The sequence below is a fragment of the Ursus americanus genome, chromosome 33, assembly GCF_024610735.1.
Source record: "Ursus americanus isolate L20-20 chromosome 33, mUrsAme1.1.p, whole genome shotgun sequence".
Lineage (NCBI taxonomy): Eukaryota > Metazoa > Chordata > Mammalia > Carnivora > Ursidae > Ursus > Ursus americanus.
Genome location: NC_142159.1, coordinates 13,406,649 through 13,432,012, shown reverse-complemented (window position 1 = coordinate 13,432,012; position 25,364 = coordinate 13,406,649). Strand labels below are relative to the sequence as shown.

Here is a 25,364-nt window from a genome sequence, read left to right as displayed (position 1 = left end):
GGGTCAGTTGCAGAGGGAGGGACACCAAGCTGAGTGGTGGGAACACAGTAGGGAGGGCTTCTCAGCATAGTGAGTGAATGAAAACTCATTTGAAGAAACTCTAAATATATATCTATTTCCCCCCTCTTTCCCCAAGAACTGGGATCTGGAAGAATCTCTGGGCTTTCCCACATTGGGTGAGAGGGTGAGAAGTCGGGCTAAGTACATTGCAAAATTGCTGCTGGAGAGGGATTAGGATCTAATCTGATCTAATCAACCGAGATGTAATCAATGCTGATATTTTTAGTTTTCAACCGTTCCTTGTTATTTTATTAGTAATTACAGTATTATTTAGTGCTTCTAAGATGGTGTATTGGGCTGGTGTGATTCAGGCCCTCCTGCTTCAGAGGAAACAGCCATTCATCCATTCACTCAAGATGTGTTTATTTGGTGCCTATGTACAAGACGCTGTTCTAGGGGAAAGTGAGACACCCGGGCTCACCTATTATATTATCTCGCTTAGCTAAGCTGTTTGACTTCTGGCAAATCCCTTTCTCCCTCTGGCCCTCAATTCCTCGACTTATTCAGAGATGTGCCCTCACAGTGGACCTAAACCATTAAGATTCAAATTCCAGCTTCCTCTCTTTCCTATTGGGTGACCACATGCAGGTTAATTTGGGCTCCCCGGGCCTGTTTCCTCATCTGTAAAATGGGGATACTAGAACTCGTCTCATCCGGTTGCGCTCAGGGTGAAATAAAGACAGCCCAGCCACTGGCGCTCCGTGCGCTCAGCCCAGGGTGGTCGCTGAGGTTCCCCTCGGCGGACTCCCCGTGCGCTGGCCCGCCCCAGACCCGCTGACAGGTGGGAATCAGGGCGTGGCTCCCAGACCCCGGCCCGGGGGCGTGGCGAGGGTAGGACGGATAAAGCCCGGGTCTGGTGCCGCGGCCGCGTTCCGTCCTGACCGGACAGCGGTGAGGACGGCTCGGCTTGGGCTCCGAGCGCCGAGGACCGAAGAGGAGCTGCCCGGCGGCGGCCAGTACGGAGCCGGCGTGCTCGGACCACGCGTCCCAGCTCCCTGCGCGCGGCCGCCGAGCGGGCGCTGGGAACCTGGCCCCCTACCGCCCCGACACCCCCTCCGGCCCAGGGGGCGGGGCCTGCAGCCCACCGCCCCCTCCCTCCCCCCCGCGCCCCCCCACCGCCGCCGAGGCCCGGAAGGGGCCAGTAGCTTCCGTCTCCGCCGGGGATGCACGGAGGGCGGAGCTGCGGCCCGAGGACGCGACGCGAGCCCAGTTCCGGCGAGGAGGCCGCGCCAGTGACAGCGATGGCGGCGGAGTCGGCGCTCCAAGTTGTGGAGAAGCTGCAGGCGCGCCTGGCCGCGAACCCGGACCCGAAGAAGGTGAGCTAGTGCGCAGCGCGGAGCGGGGCGGGCGTTGGGCGCGGCGCGGCCCCGTAACGGTCGCGGGCCCAGGCGCGGTCTCTTCCCGGCCGGCCGAGGCCGCGGGGGCTCGCACCCGGAGCCAGGCCCCGCCGGGCTGCGGCCTGGGTCGGCGAGTTCGCGGCCATGGGCCGCTGCCCGCGCGGGGCAGGGGGGCGGGGGGCGCACGATGGGCGCGGGGCCTCGGCGGGCCCGGGACGGGGGCGCCCGCGGGCTCCCGGCGGCCGGGGCGCGCTCCGTGTGGACGCGGCGGGCCGGCCGGGCCCCCGGAGCCGCTCCCTCGGCGTCCCGGGCCAGCTGTTTCCCGTGGGGCGAGCCCGCTGGAGCTCATTCTCTCCCTGAGAAACGCGCCTGCTTGTATAGTGTCTTCGGATGTTCGTTCCGGGGGGGGGAAGGAGCCGGTTCTGCCTGTGCTCTGATGGAGTCTAGGCTCCGCGTGCGGTCCTGCGTCTCTGAGAGACGTTTTTATGGCTTTCTGGCTTGATAGCAGAACGTGGACCTTTTCGCTTTCTCAGTAAATCCCTTTCAGAACAAAACAAAATAAACCTTACGTCCCCTAGCTGTACGTACGGCTAAAAACTTAGGTTGCAATCGAAACAAACCCCCTCCCCCCAAAAAAGGTTAGAAGTTGCAGTTCGATTTCCTTTTGGCCTTGATAGAAAGGTAAGAGCTACCTTTTCTCATTGCTGCGAGTGATGGGCAACCATTTTTAATTGTACTCAGCTAGCTGGGTTGTTGTTGTTTTTAACTGTTTTTGTTAAGTTGAATGCACTCCTCCCCCCTCCTGACTTCGTTTTATCCAGCTTCTCAGTGTCTGGAAGACTGGATGTTAGAATTTTTTTTTACTGAAACACACTGACGAAAACACTCAGGTGTTAGACATTCTCTGTGAGCACTCTGGCTCAGTGTGCAGTTCCGAAGAGTTGGATCTCTGAGCCCCAGCGTGCCTTTTGAAGAGGAAGTAATGGAGGGAGCCAGATGAGATAAAGTGGTGGTGAGATTTGAGTTCGAATCCATTTACCAGCCATGGACGTTGGGGACGTATTTTGCTGAGTCTGCTCACCTGCTTCTTCCTAGGACCCGAGTCAGAGGGGAAAGGCCAGGCTTATAGGAGGTGCTCAGTAGATATTAATCACCACTCTTTACAGGGTTTTCTTGTTTGTTTTGATTTTTTTTCCTGAAGAGCTCCTTTCACTCTTCACCTTGTTCCCAGCCTGTCACAGATGAGGTTTTTTTCCTCCACTTCTAAAGGCTGTGCAAAGCATCTCACCATCAGGCCACTTTTTAACTCTTCTCATGTACAACTAGAGCCACTTCTTCAGGAAGCCATTGTAGTTCTAAATCTGCAAAAACTTAAATGGTTTTCAGTGCTTATGTTAGATATTTCAGTACAGCTTCAGTACCTAGTGGCCAGACATATTTACATAAGTTTCTTTTTACAGTAACCCTTTGTGGGCATCTAATAAATGGTCATTATTTCTGAGCGCTAGTTGGTTTTCCTTAACACTGCAGGTTCGTGACTGATTTTTAAAACCTTAAAGCAGTATTATGTTCTAGCCCCTCACTCATCAGTTTAGTCTTTATTACTATAAGGTTTAAAAAAAAAAAAAGGACCATATAGTATCCACAATCATCTTCCCATTACAATTTAAATTTTGAAGTAGCTTTTCTAGTAATCGATGTGCACGAAATTTCGAATTGGGTAAAGATCTGTTGGCGTTTCATCCTACTTGAACTATTAGTGATTATTGTGAATATTTAGCCTTCACTTCCCAGATAGCAAATCACCCTAAACTTCTGGTTTTGCATTATGAAGGTGAGAAGATGTTGGGAGATCGTTTTTGCAAAGGGCACAATAGTCGGCATTCAGAACTGAGCTAACTGCAGAGGGAAAACTGCAAGCTGGCACGCTGGCCTTCTCACCTCCTGTTAACCCAACAAGCTCCCACAGGTGGTTCTTGAAATTGCAAGATGATTATATAGCAGTATTGAATTTGCAACTAACTTGAGATTTCAAACTATTATTAGTCAGAGGATTGATTCCAGATCTATGTTCATGGATTTCCTTGCATTAAATGTCGGTGTTTAAGTGTAACTTTGTTTTAGCTCTAAGTCCATCATTGATCTGGACCTACTTGGGGAAAAGGTATCAGACCAGGGTCACTTGGCTCCTACTATTTAATTGGAAACCAGTTCTCATGGGTGGTATAGTTTCTTGCTCTGTGTTACATTTTGAACGTGAAAACTAACAAGAGCACAGGTTGATAGCAAGTGGAGAACAAGGGGTCAACGTTATGAACATCTTTTGCTCTTTGGGTTGAAGGAGTGTGCAAAGGACAACTGAGATTCCTAAGCATGTACCATGCAAATGTTTGGCATTTCTCAACGAGCTGTTACCAGTTCTTGCAAACTCTGCAGTTGGTCCCTTGGTTTGATAACGGCAAGTTTCCACCTACCTGAGGGTGCCCAAAGTCCTTTTACCTTGTTATTGCTTTGTACTTTCTTGAACCTCTTTGAAAATAGAGGGGCTCTGAAGCCCTTTTCCTCTTATGTTGTGCTAAGTCACTTTGAAATCTCCAGGGTTTTCTTTTCTTTTTTTTTTTTTTTTTTTTTGTCTGCTTTCGAGTCACCCCTGCTAACCCAAAGCGAAGCAGAAAGGCGGCATTTACACTTCTAATTAGTGTTAGGCTTTGAGATGAACACTCCCTCCGTGGCTTCTAGCCCCATCCTTGTATGTTGGCTTTGTAGAGGTCCTGGGACTCTCCATGGTGACCTCCTTTACTCTGTGGACTCTAAACTATCTAACAGTGTAATACCGAGGAAGAGCTCTTCTGCTTTGTTTCCAGCCACTTGAGCTCCTGTTCTGTTTTCTTTTCCTATTTTCTAAGGACAGTGTTAATTGTGTTGCATGTTTCTCCTGTCTTTGTAGTTCACGGTATTGTAGACACACTTGACTTCCTAGCTCGTGAGGCAAGTTACCTAACCTTACTAGGCTGTTTCGGTATCTAAAGTGGGGAGAAAAATACCCACTTGATAGAGTTGGTTAATGAGGACGAAATAAGGTAACACACGTAAGAACTTAGCATAGTCACAGACACACAGTAGATGGTCTGTAAATGCCTTCCAGGGAGTGGCATTAGCGGAAACAGTTTTTACAATGATCCTAAATTTTCCTGTAAGAAAAGGAATTGGCATTAATTTTTGCCCCCATAGCTTGGGTGACAAGAAACACACATAGATGTTATCCTGAGTTGATGGTGGTGATCACATTTGAAGTGGAGGATAATTTTCATTCAGCTGTGAAGGCGAAACTCCCTGGATACACAACTTGGCTTCTCATTTGTTCCCAGCCAAACAAGATGATCACTTGTGATCCAATTGCTCTGCCCAGAGACGAAGTTCAGTAATTATTGAAGTAGAATGACCAGAAAAACATTTGCTACTCCACCTAATAGCACTATGGCGTACTAATTATAGCCCGGGCTACACATGGAAAAGGAACCGATCTTGTTATCTGGTGCTGAAATGTGAAGGTAGTCACAGTTATCTATTTTGAACTATTTGTACTTTGCACCACGCCTTGAATGGTAAGTATGTTTATATACATGTAAACATTTCCTGAAAAGTGGCATAGCCAGTCATGACTTTGGGTAGAAATGGAGTAAGTAGGAATTAGCTGGGGAATATCTGGTTGATGATCAAGGGTAGACATTTCGAGAGCTGTCAGTTGATGAATGAAATGATTAGTAATCATTTATTTAAAAAAAAAAAAGCCTTCAGTGAGCTTTTATAGTGTTCCAGGCACTATGGCATCCTCAGTGCACATGGTTTGTCTCTGTGAATCCTCACAACTTGTGAAGTTGTAAAGAGACAGGATCAGTTCCTGTTTTGCAGATGAAGTAACTAAGGTTCAAGGAGGTCGATGACTTGCACAAGATCACCTGGTGGGGAGATGACTGGACCAAACTGAAGCCCGTCTCTGACTCTAGAACTCTGTCTCAACAGCTCTGCTGTCCTGATTTTGACCTAGTTTTAGGACTATAGAAAGGAAATGTGACCAAACCCAGATTACTTTTCTAATCTTCCCAGACATTTTGTGTTCACAATTTGTACCAGCAAACCTCTGATTCTGGCAACTTGAAATTGGTCTTGAAGTTCCCACTTGTATCAAAAAAACCCCACAATTCTGTTAAACTCTGACTCTTCCTGGAAACATGATACCCTTTTCCTGGAGAAACCTCTTCTCCTTTTCACTTTCCTCTGTGCTGGGTCCATGGGTAATTTCCCTGAATTGGCACCTTTCTCAGAAATTCTCTCTCAAAACTGGGGCAGTGATAGTTGTTGATGACTTTTATTAGAGTTGATAGGTTTGGTTCTCTTATCTAAGTCTTACCTTACATAGTACATACATGGTGTTACAGAGTGGTTGAAAGCAGGGAATCTAAAGCTACAGACCTGAGTACATCTGGCCCTACTTGCATCCTGGGGCAAGTGACTTAACTTTTCTGAGCCTGTTTTCAAACTTGTAAAATAAAGATAATAACCATACTTATTACTGTACAACACATAGAACTCAGGAAGCACTAACCATCATATTATTATTTGTTCCAGTGAATGATTATGATTTTATAGAAATTAATGTTTATTTTATTCTCTCTGCAGCTTTTAAAATATTTGAAGAAACTCTCCACCTTGCCTATTACAGTAGACATTCTTGCGGTAAGAAGTGTTAGGTATTATATAACTATATTCCGTCCCCTTCCCACTGGAGAGATTGTACAATAAAATTAAAAGCATGGGCTTTGAAAGTGAAAGAAACCAGACACAAGGCCACATACTGTATGGTTCTGTTTATGTGAAATGTCCAGAATAGGCAGATCCATAGACAGAAGGTAGGGGTGGGAGGAATTGGGAGGAATGGGGTTTCTTTTTAGGGTTATAGAAATGTTCTGGAATTACTAGTGATGGTTGCACAGTATTATGAGTGTCCTGGAAACCAATAAACTATATACTTTAAAAAGGTTAAAATGAACTTTGTGCAGTGACAGTATTGTAGCCAGTGAGGTTTATCTGAGGTGTTATTGCTAATTGAAAATAAAATGGTTAAAATGGTGAATTTTGTCTTAAAATTTAAAAAAGTAAATAACTTAGCTTTGGCATCAACTAGTCCTGGATTCAAATCCAAGTTCTGTGAGTTTAGGCTATTCCTTCGATGTGAAACAGAACAGATTCCTGCCTTGCAGCGTTGTTGTCAGGACTCATTGAGATTTGTATGCAAAACCTCTCAGCTCAGTGCCTGACACCCGCTGTAATCACTCTTGTTATTTATTGTTCTAGTCCTAGAAGTGTTTTTAATACACTGTTTGGCTCTTCTGAGGTTGGTGTGCTCTGCTACTGTGTGTCATTAGAGATTGGAGGCATAGACACAAAGTAGTTTTGTACTGAGACTCGCAAAGTATGTTTTAGGAAGGAGTTTCTCAAAGCAAGAGGCCTTATTTCCTTAGAAAGTTGTGAGCCTGGTTCTACAACCCCCTAACAATTCTTTTGTCAAATCTGTAGGAGACCGGAGTTGGGAAAACAGTAAACAGCTTGCGAAAACACGAGCACGTTGGAAGTTTTGCCAGGGATCTGGTGGCCCAGTGGAAGAAACTGGTTCCTGTGGAACGGTAAGAACATTATTCTGTAGGTTTGTTCAATTTCTTGGTTAAATCTGGCACTTGGAATGTTTACAAATATGTTTTCTTTATCATTCTTTCTCTGCCTTCTTATTTAAAATATTTATTTTGGGGGTGCCTGGGTGGCTCAGTCCATTAAGTTTCGGCTCAGGTCGTGATCTTAGGGTCCTGGGATCGAGCCCCACGTTTGTCTGGCTCTGTGCTCAGCACAGGTCTGCTGGAGACTGTCTCCCTCTCCTCCCTCTGCTCCACCCCTGCTCTTGCTCCCTTATTCTCTCTAAAATAAATATTTATTTCGCCTTGATTATAAAAATCAGTGATCATTATAGGATTTTAGAAAATATTAAAAAATAGAAAGAAGTATCAGAATTTCTTGTAATTCTGCCATCCAAACATAAGCATTAACATTTTGATATGTTTCTTTCTAACCTCTTTTTATTTTTAATTAATTTATTTTTTAAAGATTTTTATTTATTTGAGAGAGACAGAGAGCAGGGAGCTAGATGTGGGGCTTGATCCCAGAACCCCAGGGATCATGACCTGAGCCGAAGACAGGCGCTTAACTGAGCCACTCAGGCACCCTACCCTCTTTATAAAAGACATTTTTAGGGGCGCCTGGGTGGCACAGCGGTTAAGCGTCTGCCTTCGGCTCAGGGCGTGATCCCGGCGTTCTGGGATCGAGCCCCACGTCAGGCTCCTCCACTGTGAGCCTGCTTCTTCCTCTCCCACTCCCCCCGCTTGTGTTCCCTCTCTCGCTGGCTGTCTCTATCAAATAAATAAATAAAATCTTAAAAAAAAAAAAAAAAAAAGACATTTTTATATAGTTGTGAACAAACTATATAAACAACCACCCCTTTGTTTTATATAACAAGTTAAATATGTCTCCATGTTGAATTTTTTTTTCAGTTTTTTAAAAAAGATTTTATTTATTTATTTATTTACTTACTTACTTACTTACTTATTTATTTTAACAGGGGGAGGGGCAGAGGGACAAGGAGACTCCCTGTTGAGCAGGGAAGCCCCATGCAGGGCTTGATCCCAGAATCCCGGGATCCTGGTCTGAGCCCAAGGCAGACGTTTAACCTACTGAGCCACCCGGGTGCCCCCATGTTGAAAAATTTTTAAGCACTTTTCATGTCCTCAAGATATCTGATCTTTGTATCCTGCAGTTAAATGCATCATTTTCTGTGTTTTGAATTATTTGAGCTTTCCTAATCTCAAACTTTAGTTGAGTATTTTTGAGCAGGACCCATTCATCCTCTTCCCAAGACCTTGTTTCTAACTCTGCATCCTTTGCATCTCTTCTTGTGAGTCCAGGTTCTGTGACTTTGTCCTCTGAACAAGGATTACACGGAGATTTATATCTGCTCTATGTACTTTTTCTTTTATTGTAGAAACACTGAGCCTGATGAACAGGACTTTGAGAGGAGCAATTCCCGAAAGCGCCCCAGGGATGCTGTTCAGAAGGAGGAGGAGATAGAGGGGGACTACCAGGAAAACTGGAAAGCCTCCAGTAGCCAATCCTATAGCCCTGATCACAGGCAGAAAAAACACAGAAAACTCTCGGAACCCGAGAGAACTCACAAAGCGTCTCACGTTCAAGAGAGGAGAGACGAGAGAAAGAGGTGCCATAGAGTTTCGCCAGTTTATTCTTCAGACCACGAATCTTCTGATTATGGCCATGTTCAGTCCCCTCCATCGTCTGCCAGTCCCCATCAGATGTCCATGGACCCTTACAGATCCTTGGAGGAGGACCATGAGCCCTTTGTTCCACATCAGAAGCCTGGAAAAGGCCATAGTAATGCCTTTCAGGACAGACTGGGGATTAGTCAGGACCGACACCTGGGGGACCCCCAGGGGAAAGGGGCTGTGAGTCAGAACAAGGAGCACAGATCTTATAAGGAAAAACGTCCGGTGGATGCCAGGGGAGATGGGAAGTCGTCTTTGAGCAGAGAGAAATCACACAAGGCCATCTCCAAAGAGGAAAACCGAAGGCCACTCTCAGGGGATAGCACAAAGGACAAACTGCCGTCTAGTGGTGTCAAGAAAGAGAAGGAGAAGGAGGGCAGCACCAAGAAGAAGTTTTTACCCCCCTTGGAAGTTGCTTCAGACAACCACCTTAAAAACAAGCCAAAGCACAAAGACGCAGAGAAAACCAAATCGGACAAAAGCAAGCAGAGTCTAGACAGCTTAGACGTAGGAAAGGGGGCGGGAGAGCCGCTGCCCAAGGTGAAAGACAGGGTTTCTAACAACCTAAAGACTTCAGAAGGGAAAGTAAAAACTTCTCATTCAGATAGAAAGTCAGTGGGCTCCCTCCCCAAGGCTGAGGACGCAGATATGGATGATGAATTTGAGCAGCCCACCATGTCTTTTGAGTCCTACCTCAGCTATGACCAGCCCCGGAAGAAAAAGAAAAAGATTGTGAAGACTTCAGCCACAACTCTTGGAGAAAAAGGACTAAAAAAAAATGATTCGAAAAGCACTAGTAAAAATTTGGACTCAGTTCAGAAATTACCTAAAGTGAACGAAAACAAGTCCGAGAAGCTTCAGCCAGCTGGCGCCGATTCAGCCAAGCTGAAAAAGGTAAGCCCTTCGCCGCTTGGTGGCTTCCCAGCTGGAGCATCTGGCTGCGCAGAGCTCCCAGGACCTGTCCCGCCTCTGTTCTGCTTGGCTGGCTTTTATGTGGCCTGTTGAATTTCAGTTTCCAGGCCTCTCTAGCTGGCAGGGCAGCTGGCACCCAAGATGCACGTTTCCCGCAGTGTCCCGTCATGCTGGGCCCATCTCTGTATTTCCTGCCTTCGGTCTTGTCAGACCTGGCTGATGGCCCCCCCTCCAGCCTGGGTCTGCTTGGGAAAGTGTCTGCCTCGTCAGCACTGCTGGGAACGGGCTGTAGGGCAGAGAGCTGTGCTCATACACGGGGCTGTCCACTCACTGGTCTTGTCTCTGCAGGTCCCCACGGATGCATTACCGGTGTTGCCAGACCTCCCATTACCCATGATACAGGCCAATTACCGGCCACTTCCTACCCTGGAATTGATGTCCTCCTTCCCACCAAAGCGAAAAGGTATTTTCTGCATGCTTTTTTAAATATTTAGATTTTAACAATTTATTCATGATGTCCTAAGATTTTGGTGCATTTCCTATCCTCCCAGGCTCTGGAGTTTGACAGCTTGGGTTTGAAACCCAGCTTTGGCTTCTACAAGTTCTATGAACTGGGATAATAATTTTCTTGGACTTCAGTTTCATGCTCTATAAGTGGGCACAATAATGGTATCTGCCTCACAAGTCTGTTAAGTGGATTAAAAGTGATAATGCTGGTTAAGCTCTTCACTAGTGTTCAGTAAATCTTAGCTGCTGCTGTTACTAGCTGTCCTTTATTCTATTTGTTCTGCCTGAGCTTTTTATCTGGGGAAAAAAAAGTTCTGGTCTTAATAGCAAAAGAATTAGAAGCCACATAAGTGTCCCTCAGCAAGACAGTCACTAAACCAGGGTTCATCCACACAGTGGCCTTCTATACAGCTGTAACCAATGTGGAAAGTCTGTCTGACATGGGATGATTTCTAAAATGCGGTAAATGAAAGAACAATGATAGTAGGTGTTACTGGTGAAATTGGTGAAAATGGAATAAAATACATACTTGCTTATTTTTGCATAGACTTGATGGAAGAATACACAAAACTGGTAGCATTGGTTGCCTTCGAGAAAGTGCACTGGGAGGCTGAGGAAGGGGGAGAGAAGGAGAGCTCTCCCTGTAGAGCTTAGTGTCCTTTGTAACGTACAGTCCTGTCCTCCTTGCCCTGTAGCGCTCTCTTCACCCCAGGAAGAGGAAGAAGCTGGATTCACTGGACGAAGAATGAATTCTAAGATGCAGGTGTATTCTGGCTCCAAATGTGCCTATCTCCCCAAGATGATGACCTTGCACCAGCAGTGCATCCGGGTACTTAAAAACAACATCGATTGTAAGTCACATGCTTTTCTCGTGCTCTAACACACATTGTGGCCCTGGGACCTCACCGTTAGGTGGCTTGGCCAGTATTCAGCACTTCACCTTTGATTCTCTGCAGCCATCTTTGAAGTGGGTGGTGTCCCGTATTCTGTTCTGGAGCCCGTCCTGGAGAGGTGTACGCCTGACCAGCTGTACCGCATAGAGGAGTACAATCACGTGAGTACCCGTGGGCGCAGAGAAGCCCGTCTTCTGGTTCGTGTCTCCAGAAGGAGCTTGGGCTCTGAAGCTTGAGTGGGTGAAGGGCAGGCGGCAGTGGTCGGTTCACTGTTGTGGGCATGTTGCTTCCCCTGCGGGCCTTGAACCGTGCATATTTTTAGCACCTGCTTCTGGCACCAAATCAAGATGGGCTTCAAAAGGAGCAGAAAAACACTGCCCATCCTTCTCTTGAGCTTGCCTAGTCGCAGAGGTCAGAGGAGAGTTTTGACAGCACGGCCTCTAGGATCCAGGGCGGTGGCAGAGCTTTGTGTTGACACTCAGGGGTCTGGTGACTATGAAAGGGCACGGGGGCACCTGGGGGCTCAGGCGGTTAACATCCGACTCTTGATTGCAGCTCAGGTCATGATCTCAGAGTCATGAGCTCAAGTCCCGTGTCAGGCTCCATGCTGGGTGTGGGAACCTGATTGAGATTCTCTCTTTTCCTCTGCCCCCTCCCCCCTCTTCAAAAAAAAAAAAAAAAAGAAGGAAAAAAGAGCACAGATTGGTTAGGTGTCTCCTAGAGACATCCCGGTGTGACCAAATGTCTTTCTTACAATGCTGGACACGTAGTCATTTGATTGCATTCGCTGGCTGTCTCTAATTCTGAGGGATCATCCTTAGGTAGGCCCCTTGCCTGGATGTGTCATCATCGCAGTTCTACCTGTCAGCAGTTTCCTAAAGGAAAAACCTGGTCTTCAGCTAGTTTGTGTTGTCTTCTCTCCTAACCCCACAACCCCCAAAAGCAGCTAGTACAGTGCCTCACACTTAACATTTTTTTTTATATATAGTGATTTTTTTTCTAGAACCGTGGTATTTTATTTTATTTTATTTTATTTTTTTTAAGATTTTATTTATTTATTTGACAGAGACAGAGACAGCCAGCGAGAGAGGGAACACAAGCAGGGAGAGTGGGAGAGGAAGAAGCAGGCTCCTAGCGGAGGAGCCTGATGTGGGGCTCGATCCCATAATGCCAGGATCACACCCTGAGCTGAAGGCAGACGCTTAACCGCTGTGCCACGCAGGCGCTCCTAGAACCGTGGTATTTTAATACAATACTACTATGAGGACCAAAAAACCACGAGGAAAGTGGTCACCCTGAGGTGATTAAGATGGAAAAGAGATATGCTTGCATATGAATGATGTCCTGGTTCTGATTTTAGGTATTAATTGAAGAAACAGATCAATTATGGAAAGTTCATTGTCACCGAGACTTTAAGGAAGAGAGGCCAGAAGAGTACGAGTCATGGCGGGAGATGTACCTGCGGCTTCAGGATGCCCGGGAGCAGCGGCTACGCGTGCTGACCAAGAATATCAGATCTGCACATGCCAATAAGCCCAAAGGTAACGGGGACCCGGGCAGGAGGGGGCCACCTGGCAAAACAGTGAGCCCTGTGCTCTGGTCAACCACAGGGCCTTAGCAGGCTGAGCTGATGTAGCCTCCAGCTTCTAAATCTGTCTTGCTTTTGCAGAAGCGGGGCAGGGGTGGGCTGTATCTTCTGCCACCACACATACTATCTATAGGGGTTTTCAGGGTTAATAACCCCCTGGCTTTGGGGGCACCTGGAAAGCCTTTACCTCTTAATAGTGTAAAGTATTAAAATCACAGTAGCATCTCTGCTCTAAAAAGCAGGTATTGATCTCCGTATTTCTCAACAGGCCGACAAGCAAAGATGGCCTTTGTCAACTCTGTGGCCAAACCGCCTCGTGATGTTCGACGGAGACAAGAGAAGTTTGGAACCGGAGGAGCAGCTGTGCCTGAGAAAATTAGGTGAGCCCCCTGGCAGCTTAGGGTTTCTGTGTGATCAGGGAGGAGAGCGCCAAGAGCTTGTCTTTCAGCCCTACAAGGCATCCCAGGGGCAGGAAGCAATTCATTTTTGGGGTGAGAGCACGGCCTTGCAGAGTGGATTTTGGAGGCTGACCTTGACCAGCTCAGCACTTGACCCCCCGGAGCCTCCACGTCCATGACTGCAGTGTAGGCCGATAATTATTCCTGCCTCTCAGGGGTTAAGATTAAATGGAGAACAGGGGAGACACTCCCTTGTGCTTTCCCTTTCTCCCTTTAAACAAACCATGCTCCTGGGGCGCCCGGCTGGCGCAGTCATTGGAGCATGCGACTCGTGATCTCGCGGTCACGAATTTGAGCCCCACGGTGGATGGTAGAGATTACTTAAAAAAAAAAAAATAAGAAAAAGAATAAAATAAACCATTGTTGCCGTGATGAGTACATAAGCTCAGTCATGTTAACATTTTCAGAATACAGAGTTAACGCCTAAAGGGTGAAGGGCTAACGCCATCAGCTCTGTGCCATCCCCAGAGTCCGGGGCCCTAGGGTCGGCTGGGCAAAGCCACAGAACTGGGTCTTCCTCAGGCAGGCCGGCCGTAGGCTGTCGGTGCCGAGGGCAGATTTCTCACACCCGGGACTAACCAGCTGGCTCTGTGTTGCAGGATTAAGCCAGCCCCGTACCCCACAGGAAACAGCCACGCTCCCTCCGGCGGTGGCAACAGCTACGGCGCCAGCCCCGAGGAGCCGGCCTACGATGGTCCAAGCACCAGCGGTGCCCACTTGGCTCCCGTGCTCAGCACTGTTTCCTACGATCCTAGGAAACCGACTGTGAAGAGTAAGTAACTTGGGGTTCATGCTCAGCTATCTCAGAACCGGTATTTGAAGCCTCGACTGTCCTGGCCGCTGCATCATGTTCCGCGTGCTAGGTGAGGCACGTGGCCGAGGCTCTGCCCGTGGCTGGTCCAGATGTTGGTGCCTCCTTCCCCGGCTTTGTGCGTGACGCACGAGCATCTTCCAAATAACGATCGTCGTTTTGGCACTCTGCCTTTTTTTGGGGTGGGGGGACCCTGAATGTAAACCTGCTTCTCCGGGCAATAACACGGGGTTCATAACTATTACTATTAACTGCTAAATGACAGTCCGTCTGGAGGGTTTGTAACCTATAACCCCCAGCTTCCAGGTATTTATTTTTTATATCTAGTTACGTGTATTTTGTATTTTATTACATGTATTACCATAGACTATCTCCAGTATTCTTTTTTTTTTTTTTTTTTTTTTTTAAGATTTTGTTTATTTATTTGACAGAGATAGAGTCAGCCAGCGAGAGAGGGAACACAAGCAGGGGGAGTGGGAGAGGAAGAAGCAGGCTCATAGCGGAGGAGCCTGATGTGGGGCTCGATCCCGTAACGCCGGGATCACGCCCTGAGCCGAAGGCAGACGCCCAACCGCTGTGCCACCCAGGCGCCCCCCTCTCCAGTATTGTAAGCGGGCATCCTCCCCTAAAAGCAGGCTTCTGTATTCACTCTTGGGCCCGTGGGCAGGTAGGAGTCCTGGCATGAGCCTTGGCTGTGCTCGGGTGAATTATTCAAGAGGGCGGGCTAGCCAGCCTGAGGTGGCGTTTATTTTGAGCTCGTCTCGGACGTGCTGCTGCCCTGCACAGACCCAAGTGAGAGGGCTGCCTTGTGCTGGTTCGGATACTGGTGACTCAGAACGGCCGTGAGATGGAGCTGGTGAATCCCAGTTCTGCCGCCTGCTGCCCAACCAGGGGGTGGGTCGGCCAGGGTCTCGGGGTTGGTGAGGTGGTCGCAGGTAGAGCCGGGGATGGTTACGGGCCGGCAGGCGCTGCGGAAGTGCCGGTACGTGCTGCTCCGCTGTCGTGCTGGGAGCGGACTCCTGCGTATCCCCATCTGTCTGCTGGTGCGGAGCCGAGAGCAGCAGGGCTTGGCCTTGGTGTCAGCCAGTCACGTGTGTTAGTCTAAACTGCCACAATCTGAAACAACTGCCTGATTGCTCTTCTCACAGAGATCGCCCCAATGATGGCCAAGACGATTAAAGCTTTCAAGAACAGGTTCTCCCGACGATAAACTGAGGACTCGCCTTGGAGACGAATTAGCGGGGAGGAGTGCCAGGACAGTGGGGTTGGGGAATGGAACTTCCAGAGGAGACCAGGATCCTTTGCTTGGAGGCACCTTTTGGTCTCCGAACCCTGCACGGCCCGCAGGTGTTGCCCCTGTGAGCCTGTGCACCGCGGCCACTGCCTCCCCGCCTGGAGAACACTTCAGAATTCTGAAGAAGATGTGAAGCCTCAGTCTTACCGAGGATTTTAAGGTCAATTATACTTTTGTTGTTAATTAGCTTCTTTGTAAACTATAAGACATAGTTTTAATTAATAAATATTGCCCCCAGATTGTATTTATATTACCCCAGTATTTTTTTTTCTTTCTTTTTTTTTTTTTAGGTCCTCTACTATACACTTAGCCTTTTATTTTCAGGGTCCCTAATTAAAGTTAGATAAAAACCTAGTGAAAGCCATTCCCCTGTCCCAGTTCAGCTCTTCTGAGTGGACTCCGGTCCAGAGGGAGGGCTGGGCATCCTCAGCGCCTGTGTGGTGCCTGCTGCACGGAGGGCCCGGAGTGGGTCCTGGGCTGCCCGTCCTAGCGGGGCGCCTCGACGTGGAGACCAGAAGTGTTCAGGGTGGACCCCTCGCCTCTGAGGCCCTTCTCGGTGTTGCTTTGAGATCCTATGCAGGCGCATCTCTTCTTCTTCGTTAAATAGTATTTATTAAAGGAGGTTATTTGTAAAGCTCTAGAGTCTTTTCCCCATCCTTTTCGCCAGTTCCCACTTTTTTGAGGCTCACTAGAGGACACAGAGCCTTGGGGGATCGATTTGCACAGAACCCCAACATTTTTACGATTTACAATTTCTGATTCAAAACTTTAGGGTCTTTTTTTCCTCCCCTATTTTTCCTTCTCCCCACTAGCGGGGGGGAACACACATGGCAGGGCTTTCTGTGCCCCCCCCCCATTCAACTTCGGAGTCTAAGAAGCCAGCACTTTAATCTCTTGTTCCCTGTGAACTGCTAACAGAAGCGAGTGATTTTAAAAGTTGTAACGCTGTGTTCGAAATTGGTTTTGTTTTGCCTTTCTTTAAAAGGTAAGATCATGTGATTGAAAGAGCACAAGAATTTGCTATGTTTTGTAGAGAACTTTGCAGCTGAAGCTGTCTCTACTTTTTGCGTGTTTAAGCCAGAATTTGGAGGGAACAGCCAACTTAGGGAAAGTGTCTGAGCTGTAGTGTCAGAATGGGGGAGAACCGCAAGGACACCCACCAGGTTTGGGAAGGGAGGATCTCACTTTCAAGCTGACATAGGAGCAAGATCAGCACTTAGGAGGGCAGCGTCAGTGCCCTTCTCGGCTGTTGACGAGCACTGATCTCGTAGGAACCCACTTGGTTGTGACCCAGGGGGAAGCAGATGCTATAAATTTGAGGTGCCTAGCCTTAAGATACTTACGCGGTAGACGGAGGGCATGGTTCGTAGGACAGCCTCAGGAGCTTGGCAGTGAGTCCCCTTGACAGGCTCCCTCAAAGCCTGGAATAGGGAGTCCACTGCTTTTAACCATCCTGGAGACCTCAGGCTGACTTTGAAGATTCCAGAGCGAGCAGAGATTGCGCCAAAAGCTGCAGCGTTCGGTGTGCGTTGCTGTGCAGGCTGCCTGTTGCAACAGGACACAAGTATTGCCGTGTTTTCATTTGCTGTGTTTTTGAATTGGGTAAAACACTGTTTCTCTTGGTCGTTTGTCTTACCATTCCACCCCTAGCCCTGGCCTGCTCCGCAGATCTGGTACTAGGAAGCGTCTTCCCTAAAGCCAAATGAACATCTGGGTCAGGGGACAGACGGCTGTCGCCTGGAATAGCTTCCTGTAGGTGTCCACCAGCTTGAATCTGTTTCTTAGCTCTGCGTTCAGGTCTTTGTCACTGAAACCGTTTTCATATTGCAGATCCCGTCGTGTAGGATTTCATTTCCTTACTTAGGAGTTTTTAGGCAGGGAGGGAAGGAAGGACGCACTCGTTCATGGCAACATCACCACCCATTTTTAGCACGTGCAGATGTTTGATCAGCCCTGTTTGCTTAGAGCCAGATCTTTCCCTCCTCCCCCTCCAAGAGTGTCTGCATCAGGGATGTGACTTGGTGAGAAGAGTAAGGAGGGAAGAGGAAAAGCCGAATTTCTAAACAACCTTCTCACCTGGTTATTGAAATGGCTGCAGAGCAGACACGCAGGATGATGTTGAACCTTTGGTCTCATTTGTGAAAACGTGTGCAATTTTTCTCCTGTGCTACACTACATACGAATCACCAAATTACAAATTAACCCTTTGTGATCCTTGGTGTACTGAGCAGTTTCTTTGGGGCTTTCTCTTCCCGGGAAGTGGGAGGAAAAGGAGCAAGGGGTCCTCTCCTGCTCTTCGTTTGTATTTTGGTCCCAAAATGTAAATACAATTTTCTATGTTACTTTTTTGTGGTAACTACCAAGATGAATATTTTAATTAGATAAGTTATATGAAAAGGAAGAAAAATTCCATGTCTAAATAAAAAAACAAAAAACCCCATATACTGTGGTGTTCTTTCCTTTCTCCCTTATTGTGTCCGAGAATGGCAGTTGGTCACCAAGTGTCTGGTTCCTGGGCAGTGAGGCAGAGAGCTTGATCCCTGGACCAGGCTTCGTAAAGGATGTTGGGTTTCTGGAGCAAAGCGGGACTGGGGGATGGGAATTCGGGGGGGGAAAGAACCCTTGAGCAAAGGGAGGAACCTCAGATGACAACGAGTACCTCCTGGGACTGAGACATTGACCCCTTATTACAAGCCAGAAGCCGGGGCTCCGGGGTGAAATAATGCAGCCAACCTGCTGTGCAGAAAAGGGTGTGAAACCCAGGTTCTCTGGCTGCAAAGTGGGTGCCACTCTACCTGTCAGTCCCTGGGGGGTGTGAAGGACCCAGGTGGGACTTGCTAATGAGAGCATAATGACAACTAACGCAGACGGGTCACATCAGCCAGAACTTGAAAGCCCCGCGGCGTGGGCCCTGGCTGAGTCACAGGAGCGTCACGCGCTAATGGAGCCCAGCGCTTGGTTGCGGCCTCTGCACACATTGGATTGTAGCTTTTTTTTTTTTTTTTTTTTAAGTGAGATCATGAGTTGGGGGCGGGGGAGCAGAGGGAGAGAGACGATCTTAAGCAGGCTCTGCTCTGAGTGGGGAGCCTGACACGGGGCTCGATTTCACGACCTTGAGATCAGGACTGAGCCAAAACCAAGAGTTGGACGCTCAACCGACTGAGCCACCCAGGCGCCCCTCCATTGGATTGGATCTTACGTCAAACCTACAACATCCTCCAGAAACACATTTTTATTATCCTTCTCTCCTCAAGAGGGCATTCTTGGTGTATGCACTTAACTTTCCCCCACCTTTACTGGATCGAATGCTCACTGTAAGGAGTTACAATGCATTGGAAGGAGATTATGGAACATCGTATCTGATGGATGATTTTACCCGAGTTTGTAAGTTAGCACCTGGTCCTTTACTCATTAATTCAACATTTGCTGAGCCAGAAGCTGGATTCGGCCCTGGGATACAGAGTAGCACACCCGTCTGGCAGGCAGTTAGGTAAGAGTACCTGGCCTCACTGGTTCTGCCCCCACCACTGGCAGGCACGGCTCTGACTCAACCACATTGTCTCAGTTATCACAGCGATCTTTCCAGGTAGGTGGTCATGGCCCCATTTTTAAAATGAGAAAACTGAAGCATAGTGAAATTAAGAATGCGCACAAGCTCCCACAATCGGTGAGCAGGGTGGTGTGTGCTGGCCTGACTCCCAAGCACGTGTCAGTCACATTTCACTATCCCTGCAATCACACACCCGAGTGAAGCCGAACTCCAATGCAAAAAAACGCCCTAATCGTTGAGAACAATGATTTCTTCTCTCTGCTGCATATAATTAATGCCCAGAAGAACACTCTGGCTGGCTTATCGCCTCGACACATGCCCCCTTCACAGACTCTCTCCACTAGGGTTCCACATCTACTTGAGTCTCTCTCTGATTATTTGCCCAAACGGTAAAACAGGCAGTTTGTCTTCACAGGCCCCCAGACTTCTCTTCCTGTGATGCCTACTGTCTCAACTCCATTCAAAAACCTCCTTGGAAAGGACAAGCCATTGAAATTTTATAAAGCTATACCTGTGTTTCTCAAATATAGAATCTCTGGGGCTGGGGCCCCAGCGTGCACAGTAAAAAAAATAAAAAAATAAAAACCAGTTCTTAAAATGTACATTAAAAAGTTTGAGAACTGCTCCGGCTGATTTGCCGCAATTAGTTTACAAGCTCTTTTCAGCTGACCCATGGGTCAGGGCTGGGAAGTTTTCACATTCGGTCGTGTGGCACACCCTTCGCCCCCAGCCTGTGTCACCGAATCAGACAGACATGGTCCCTGCCCTCCTGGAGCTTCTAACTAGTAGAGGAGACAGTAATCCGGTTACTGCACCGATCATTGTTTAAAATGCAGATATCTGGGGCGCCCAGGTGGCTCAGTAGTTAAGCGTCTGCCTTCGGCTCAGGGCATGATCCCGGGGTCCTGGGATCGAGCCCCACATTGGGCTTCTCCGCCAGGAGCCTGCTTCTTCCTCTCCCACTGCCCCTGCTTGTGTTCCCTCTCTTGCTGGCTGTCTCTCTCTCTGTGTCAAATAAATAAATAAAATCTTTTAAAAAAATAAAATAAAACAGGTATCTTCTGGGCCCCACTGCAGAAATCTGTTCAAATAGGTCAGAGGTCGGATCTGGAAGTAAGTACTTTTCAAAGGCCTTCCCCAGTGATGAGCAGCCTGGTTTGGAAATGCCTAGTGTAGTGGAGAAACTATCCATGAGCTTTGAAGAGAGGTCCAGGTTCAAATCCTGCCTCCACCACCCGTTAGCTGTGTGACACCTCTTTCACTTAGTTTCCTCGCCTGTAAAATGGGAAGAATGACACCCCACGGGAATTCTTGTAAGGATTCAACGAGAGAAAGGGAGCTCAGTACGTTTTATTGTCCTTCCTTCATTCCCTTGAAATATGGAATGAAAGGAAAAGCTTTATTTCCTATTGATGGGAATTGAAGCTTTCGGGTCACAAGCTGAGCACTATTTTGAGGCCAGCAAGTCCTTCCTGATAACTGAAATCCTAGTCTGTGCTGCCCCAGGTGGGGTCATTCAGCTTTTCTATTTTTGGACTCCTATCTATTCTTTCAGGTCCCTTACACTGCAGCCCCTAACAACCATGAAAACAGTAGGCTCTACCTAATTCCTTTTTTTTTTTTTTTTTACTATTTTATTTATTTATTCGACAGAGATAGAGACAGCCAGCGAGAGAGGGAACACAAGCAGGGGGAGTGGGAGAGGAAGAAGCAGGCTCCTAGCGGAGGAGCCTGATGTGGGGCTCGATCCCAGAACGCTGGGATCACGCCCTGAGCCGAAGGCAGACGCTCAACCGCTGTGCCACCCAGGCGCCCCTACCTAATTCCTTCTTATCTTAGCAATCACAAACTCATACGCCAGGAGTTTGGTATAAGGTAACAGCGGGGTGGGAGCGGGTGGAAACAGGAAATGAAAGCTATTTACCTAGATCCACGCGATTGTCTCAAGGTGGAAGGCAGGGCCCAGTGCTCCCACATCTTTGGAATTTTAAAGAAAGACAGAAATCTACAATTTTTTTAAAAGATTTTATTGAGACAGAGAGCATGAGCAGGGAGAGGGGGAGAGGCAGAGGGAGAAGCTGACTCCCCGCTGATCAGGGAGCCCAAGGTGGGACTCGATCCTTCTGGAATCATAACTTGAGGCAAAGGCAGACGCTAAGCTGACTGAGCCACCCAAGAGCCTCCAGAAATCTAGAGTCGACTTGACTTCTTTGTAAAATTTCCCAGCTTTTAAAACCTTGGGCCACAACTATATGAAACAGATCAGGAAACCAATATGAAGTAGATAATTCTCCAGAAAAAAAAAAAACAAAACTTACCAAAATTGACTCCTATAGGGATGTCGCCTTTTTTTTTTTTTTTAAGATCTTATTTATCTGACAGCACAAGCAGGCAGAGCAGCAGAGGGAGAGGGAGAAGCAGGCTCCCCGCTGGGCAGGGAGCCCGACATGGGGCTCAATCCCAGGAGCCTGAGATCATGACCAGGACCCTGAGATCATGACCTGAGCTGATGGCAGACGCTTAACCAACTGAGCCACCCAGGCGCCCCTAGAGATGTCAAGTCTAAACAGAACAGTTACCACAGAAGAAATAGGGAAAGTAGTTATAGAGCCCCTGTAGATGGTTTCATAGGGAAATTCTTTCCACCTTAAAGTCACAGAATACTAACGCTACTTAAACTATTCCAAGGCAAAGCAAAGTAAGGAAAATGCTATTGAAGTTAGTATAACACTGACCTGGAAACTGAATAAAGACCGAGCCAAAAAAATTACAGACCAATCTTATTTATGAATATTGACGTGACCATCCCAAATATTAGCAGAATCCAACAGCATATTAAAACAAATAGGGGCCCCTGGGTAGCTCATTCAGTTAAGCATCTGACTCTTAGTTTCAGCTCAGGTCATGATCTCCTGGTCATGGGATTGAGCCCCAGGTCGCGCTCTGCACTCAGCATGGAGTCTGCTTCGGATTCTCCCTTTCCCTCCCACTCATTCTCTCTCTCTCAAATAAATAGATAAAATCTTTAAAATAAATAAATAAAACAAAGAAATCATGCCTAAATGGGGTTTACTTAGGACTGGCAGGATACTCAGACTATTAGGATAGGCTGGGAAGTCATTCTCAACCAGAGGTGATTTTGCCCCTAACGAGACACTTGGCAGAAAATGTTAAACATCCCACAGCACAAGGGACATCCTCCCAAAGCAAAATATTATCGGCCCCCAAATGTCAATAGTGCTGAGGACGGGGAACCCTAGACTTGGTCATGTTGTAGCAACAACTCCCAGATCTCAGTGGCTTAAAACAACGAGGTCTATTTCTCACTTGTATTACATGTCCTTTGTGGGTCTGATGGGGTTCTGCTTTATGTCATCCTCACTCAGGGACCCAGGCAAAGGGAGGTACCACCTGTGCTGCTAAGATTTTTAGGACGAGTGAAGCATAGTGCACGGCTGCTAAGCTATGTCCAGAAGTGACCGCCATCATTTCCACCATGTTTCATTGATGGCACCTAAATTCAAGGGGATAAAGAAGTACAATCCCTCCATGTGCCTGGACACAGAGAACTGGAAATATTTGCTAACAGCATCAAAGACTCCCAAAGCAGTTACAACAGCCTGGACCCTCAGGTAACCCACAAGGCCACCCAGCTTCAAATCCTGCACTTCCTAGCTGTGGGCCCCTGAGCAAGTCACTTAACCTCTCTGTTTCTCCTCCCCAAAATGAGGAAAATATATCAACCCTGCAGAGTTATTATACAATGATGTAATGACTTAAAACATATAAAGTGCTTAAGACAGTGCTTGGCACATAGAAAGCGCTCAGGACATGTTAGCCAGGATGAATAATGTGAAGTACCCCACGTGGAATGGGCATTTAGTAAAGGATGGTTATTATGATTGAAGCTATGAGGGAAATGAATGTCCAAGCTAACGCAGCTGGTAAGGACAGCATGGTGGTTAAGAGCCTGGGCTCTAGGGGTGCCTGGGTGGCTCGGTCATTAAATGTCTGCCTTCGGCTCAGGTCATGATCCCAGGGTCTTGGGATCGAGGCCTGCATCGGGCTCCCTGCTCGGCGGGAAGCCTGCTTCTCCCTCTCCCTCTGCTTGTGTTCTCTTTATCGCTGTGTCTCTCTCTGTCAAATAAATAAAATCTTAAAAAAAAAAAAAAGAGCCTGAGCTCTGGGGTCTCACCTTGGCACTCAGAAATACTCAGTAATGTTAATTAATATTTGGAGAATGTTCAGTGTGGTTTAGAGTATGGACACTGCCTGGGTTTAAATCCTGGTTGCAATACTCATCAGCTGTGTGACCTTGGGCAAGTCACTAAGCCTCTCAGAGCTTCAGTTTTATCATCTATAAAATGAGGATAATAATAGGACACCTGCAATTATGAAGATTAAAACACAAAAAAGTAAAGCCCTAGGGACCTTTGTGGCCAAGTGTTTGGCGCATTATCAGTGCCATGTGGTTGTTAGCTATTATTTTACTATGCTCTCAGCTTGCCACACAGAGGCAACCAAAAGTAAAAGAAAGACAGTTCGTTTCTCCCAGCCTAATTAAAATGGGTGAGAAGATACAAATTTATCAGTCCTTGAACCACAGAAATGTGCACAATGAATCTGGGAATGAGAGAAAGAAAAAAATTGGAAACGTTTCCTACCTGCCCCAGGGAGTCCTAGAAGTCAGTGAGAATTTCCATTTGTTCTCAGTCATCCCTGCGGCATAGGAGTTCAAGAGAAGGGACAGGCAAAATAAGCCCAGTAAGCAGAGGCAAAAGGGCATTATTCCTAAATCAGAGCCAAGTTACTCTGTAACCGCTGGTTTCCGCCAAATCCGGCCCCCTTTTAAGCAATTGCAGTTTCCCATCCAACCACACGGGGGCGCTGAGTCAAAAGTCTTGCTCTTAGCAACAGTAAGTCACTATTTAACTTTTTTCCTACTGGACCAGACGTTGTTCCAAACATTTTCCATGCATGATCTCATATTGCCTTCATAGTAAAACCCTACAGAGTAGGTATTCTTATTATTCCCATTTTAGATATGACAAATCTGAGGGGAGTAACTAAGCCACTTGCCCAGCAGGCCATACCTAATATTTGCAGGACTGGACAAAAAGTACACCAGGAGGCATACTTAAAAAGTTGTAAATGAGGGGCTGCTTGGTGGCTCAGTCAGTTAAACGTCTGCCTTCGGCTCAGGTCATGATCCCAGGGTCCTGGGATTGAGCCCCACGTCAGGCTCCCAGCTCAGTGGGGAGTCTGCTTCTCCCTCTCCCTCTACCCCTCACCCTGCTCGTGTGCTACGTCTCTCTCTCTCTCTCAAATAAATAAATAAATAAATAAATTTTAAAAAAAAAGTTATAAATGGAGTTCATGAACTGTTACGTAAAATACAGTCTATTGGGCTACCTTGAAAAATAAATGACCTGGAAGGCCACATTCAAATCTCTGGGCTTCTCGGAGCTCTGCACTAGAAGGTGGTGGAAGGTGGAAGAGCGGGACGGTGGCCCCATGCCCCCTTCTCTTTGTACCCCTAAGCGCATTCCCCTGCAAGGGACCTTGTGCACATATGTGCAGATATCCTAACCTGTATGCTCACGTTCTGTTCTAAGGTTTCAGAACTGAATGGGTCCATTAGGTATCCAGCACAGTGAATCACGAAAGAGCCACAACAAAGCACGTTATCACCTTTCAGAGTACCAGGGACCAAGAGAAAAGCTAAAAAGCTTCTAGAAAGGGAGCAGGGGGAATACCAATGCAAAGAATGGCAGTGTACTTCTCAAAGCTAGAGGAAAACAGCAATATCTTCACCATTCTAAATGAATTTTATCTTCAGTTAAATTACCAATTAAGTAGAAGAGAAAAGTAAAGGCATTGTCAATGGTCACTTAGCCTGTATGGTAGTGTGGTAGCCAGCCTTTAATGAGTTCTCTCTCCTCCTATTTGTATCCTGACACAGTTCCTTCACACTTTGAATATGGCTGACCTGTGGAACCATGGTATATTCCAGAATTGACAGTATGTGATTTCTCAGGCTAGTGCATAAAACACATTGTGGTTTCTACCTTGCTCTCTCTGCTTTGGTGAAAGCCAGCTATTATATCCTAAGGACACTCAAGCAGTCCTATGGAGAGGTGTATATGACAAGGAAGTGAAGCCTCCAGTCAATAGCCTGCATCAACTTGCCAGCCATGTGAGTCCGCCATCTTGGAAGTGGATCCTCCAGCCCCAGTCAAGCCTTGAAAGACCCCACCTCCTGAGAGAACTGAGCCAGAATCACCTAGCTAAACCATTCCCAAATTCCTGGCTCAGAGAGACTGAGATACATACTAACTTGTTTGGCCGTTACGTTTGGGAGTAATTTATTCCACAAGAAAAGATAATTAATACAGATACATTGGGGAGGGAGGGAAAGGAGCCAGAGCATTTTGCAGTTCTCTCAATTAAAAGGTGCAGTCAATACCTCCACCCTTGAGTTTGGATTTGGCCATGAGACTTGTTTGGCTGATGGCACATTAGCAAAGATTACAGGGCAGAGGGTTGAAAAGTGCTCATGCAATTGGGTCTTC

The 25,364-nt window shown here is 47.3% G+C and overlaps 1 protein-coding gene and 1 pseudogene across 1 annotated transcript; both read left to right on the top strand.

Annotated features, from left to right (window-relative positions):
* The first annotated feature begins 1,208 nt into the window (after positions 1-1,208).
* Positions 1,209-15,495, top strand: ELOA (elongin A). The gene is made up of 11 exons (XM_045782691.2): positions 1,209-1,376; positions 6,078-6,134; positions 6,975-7,081; positions 8,485-9,673; positions 10,040-10,154; positions 10,894-11,049; positions 11,155-11,252; positions 12,452-12,632; positions 12,948-13,059; positions 13,737-13,909; positions 15,097-15,495. Exons 1-11 carry the CDS (start codon positions 1,224-1,226, stop codon positions 15,156-15,158), a joined length of 2,403 nt encoding a protein of 800 aa, XP_045638647.1. The 5' UTR covers positions 1,209-1,223; the 3' UTR covers positions 15,159-15,495.
* Positions 6,446-6,517, top strand: LOC148107225 (U4 spliceosomal RNA; annotated as a pseudogene).
* Positions 15,496-25,364: the final 9,869 nt, after the last annotated feature.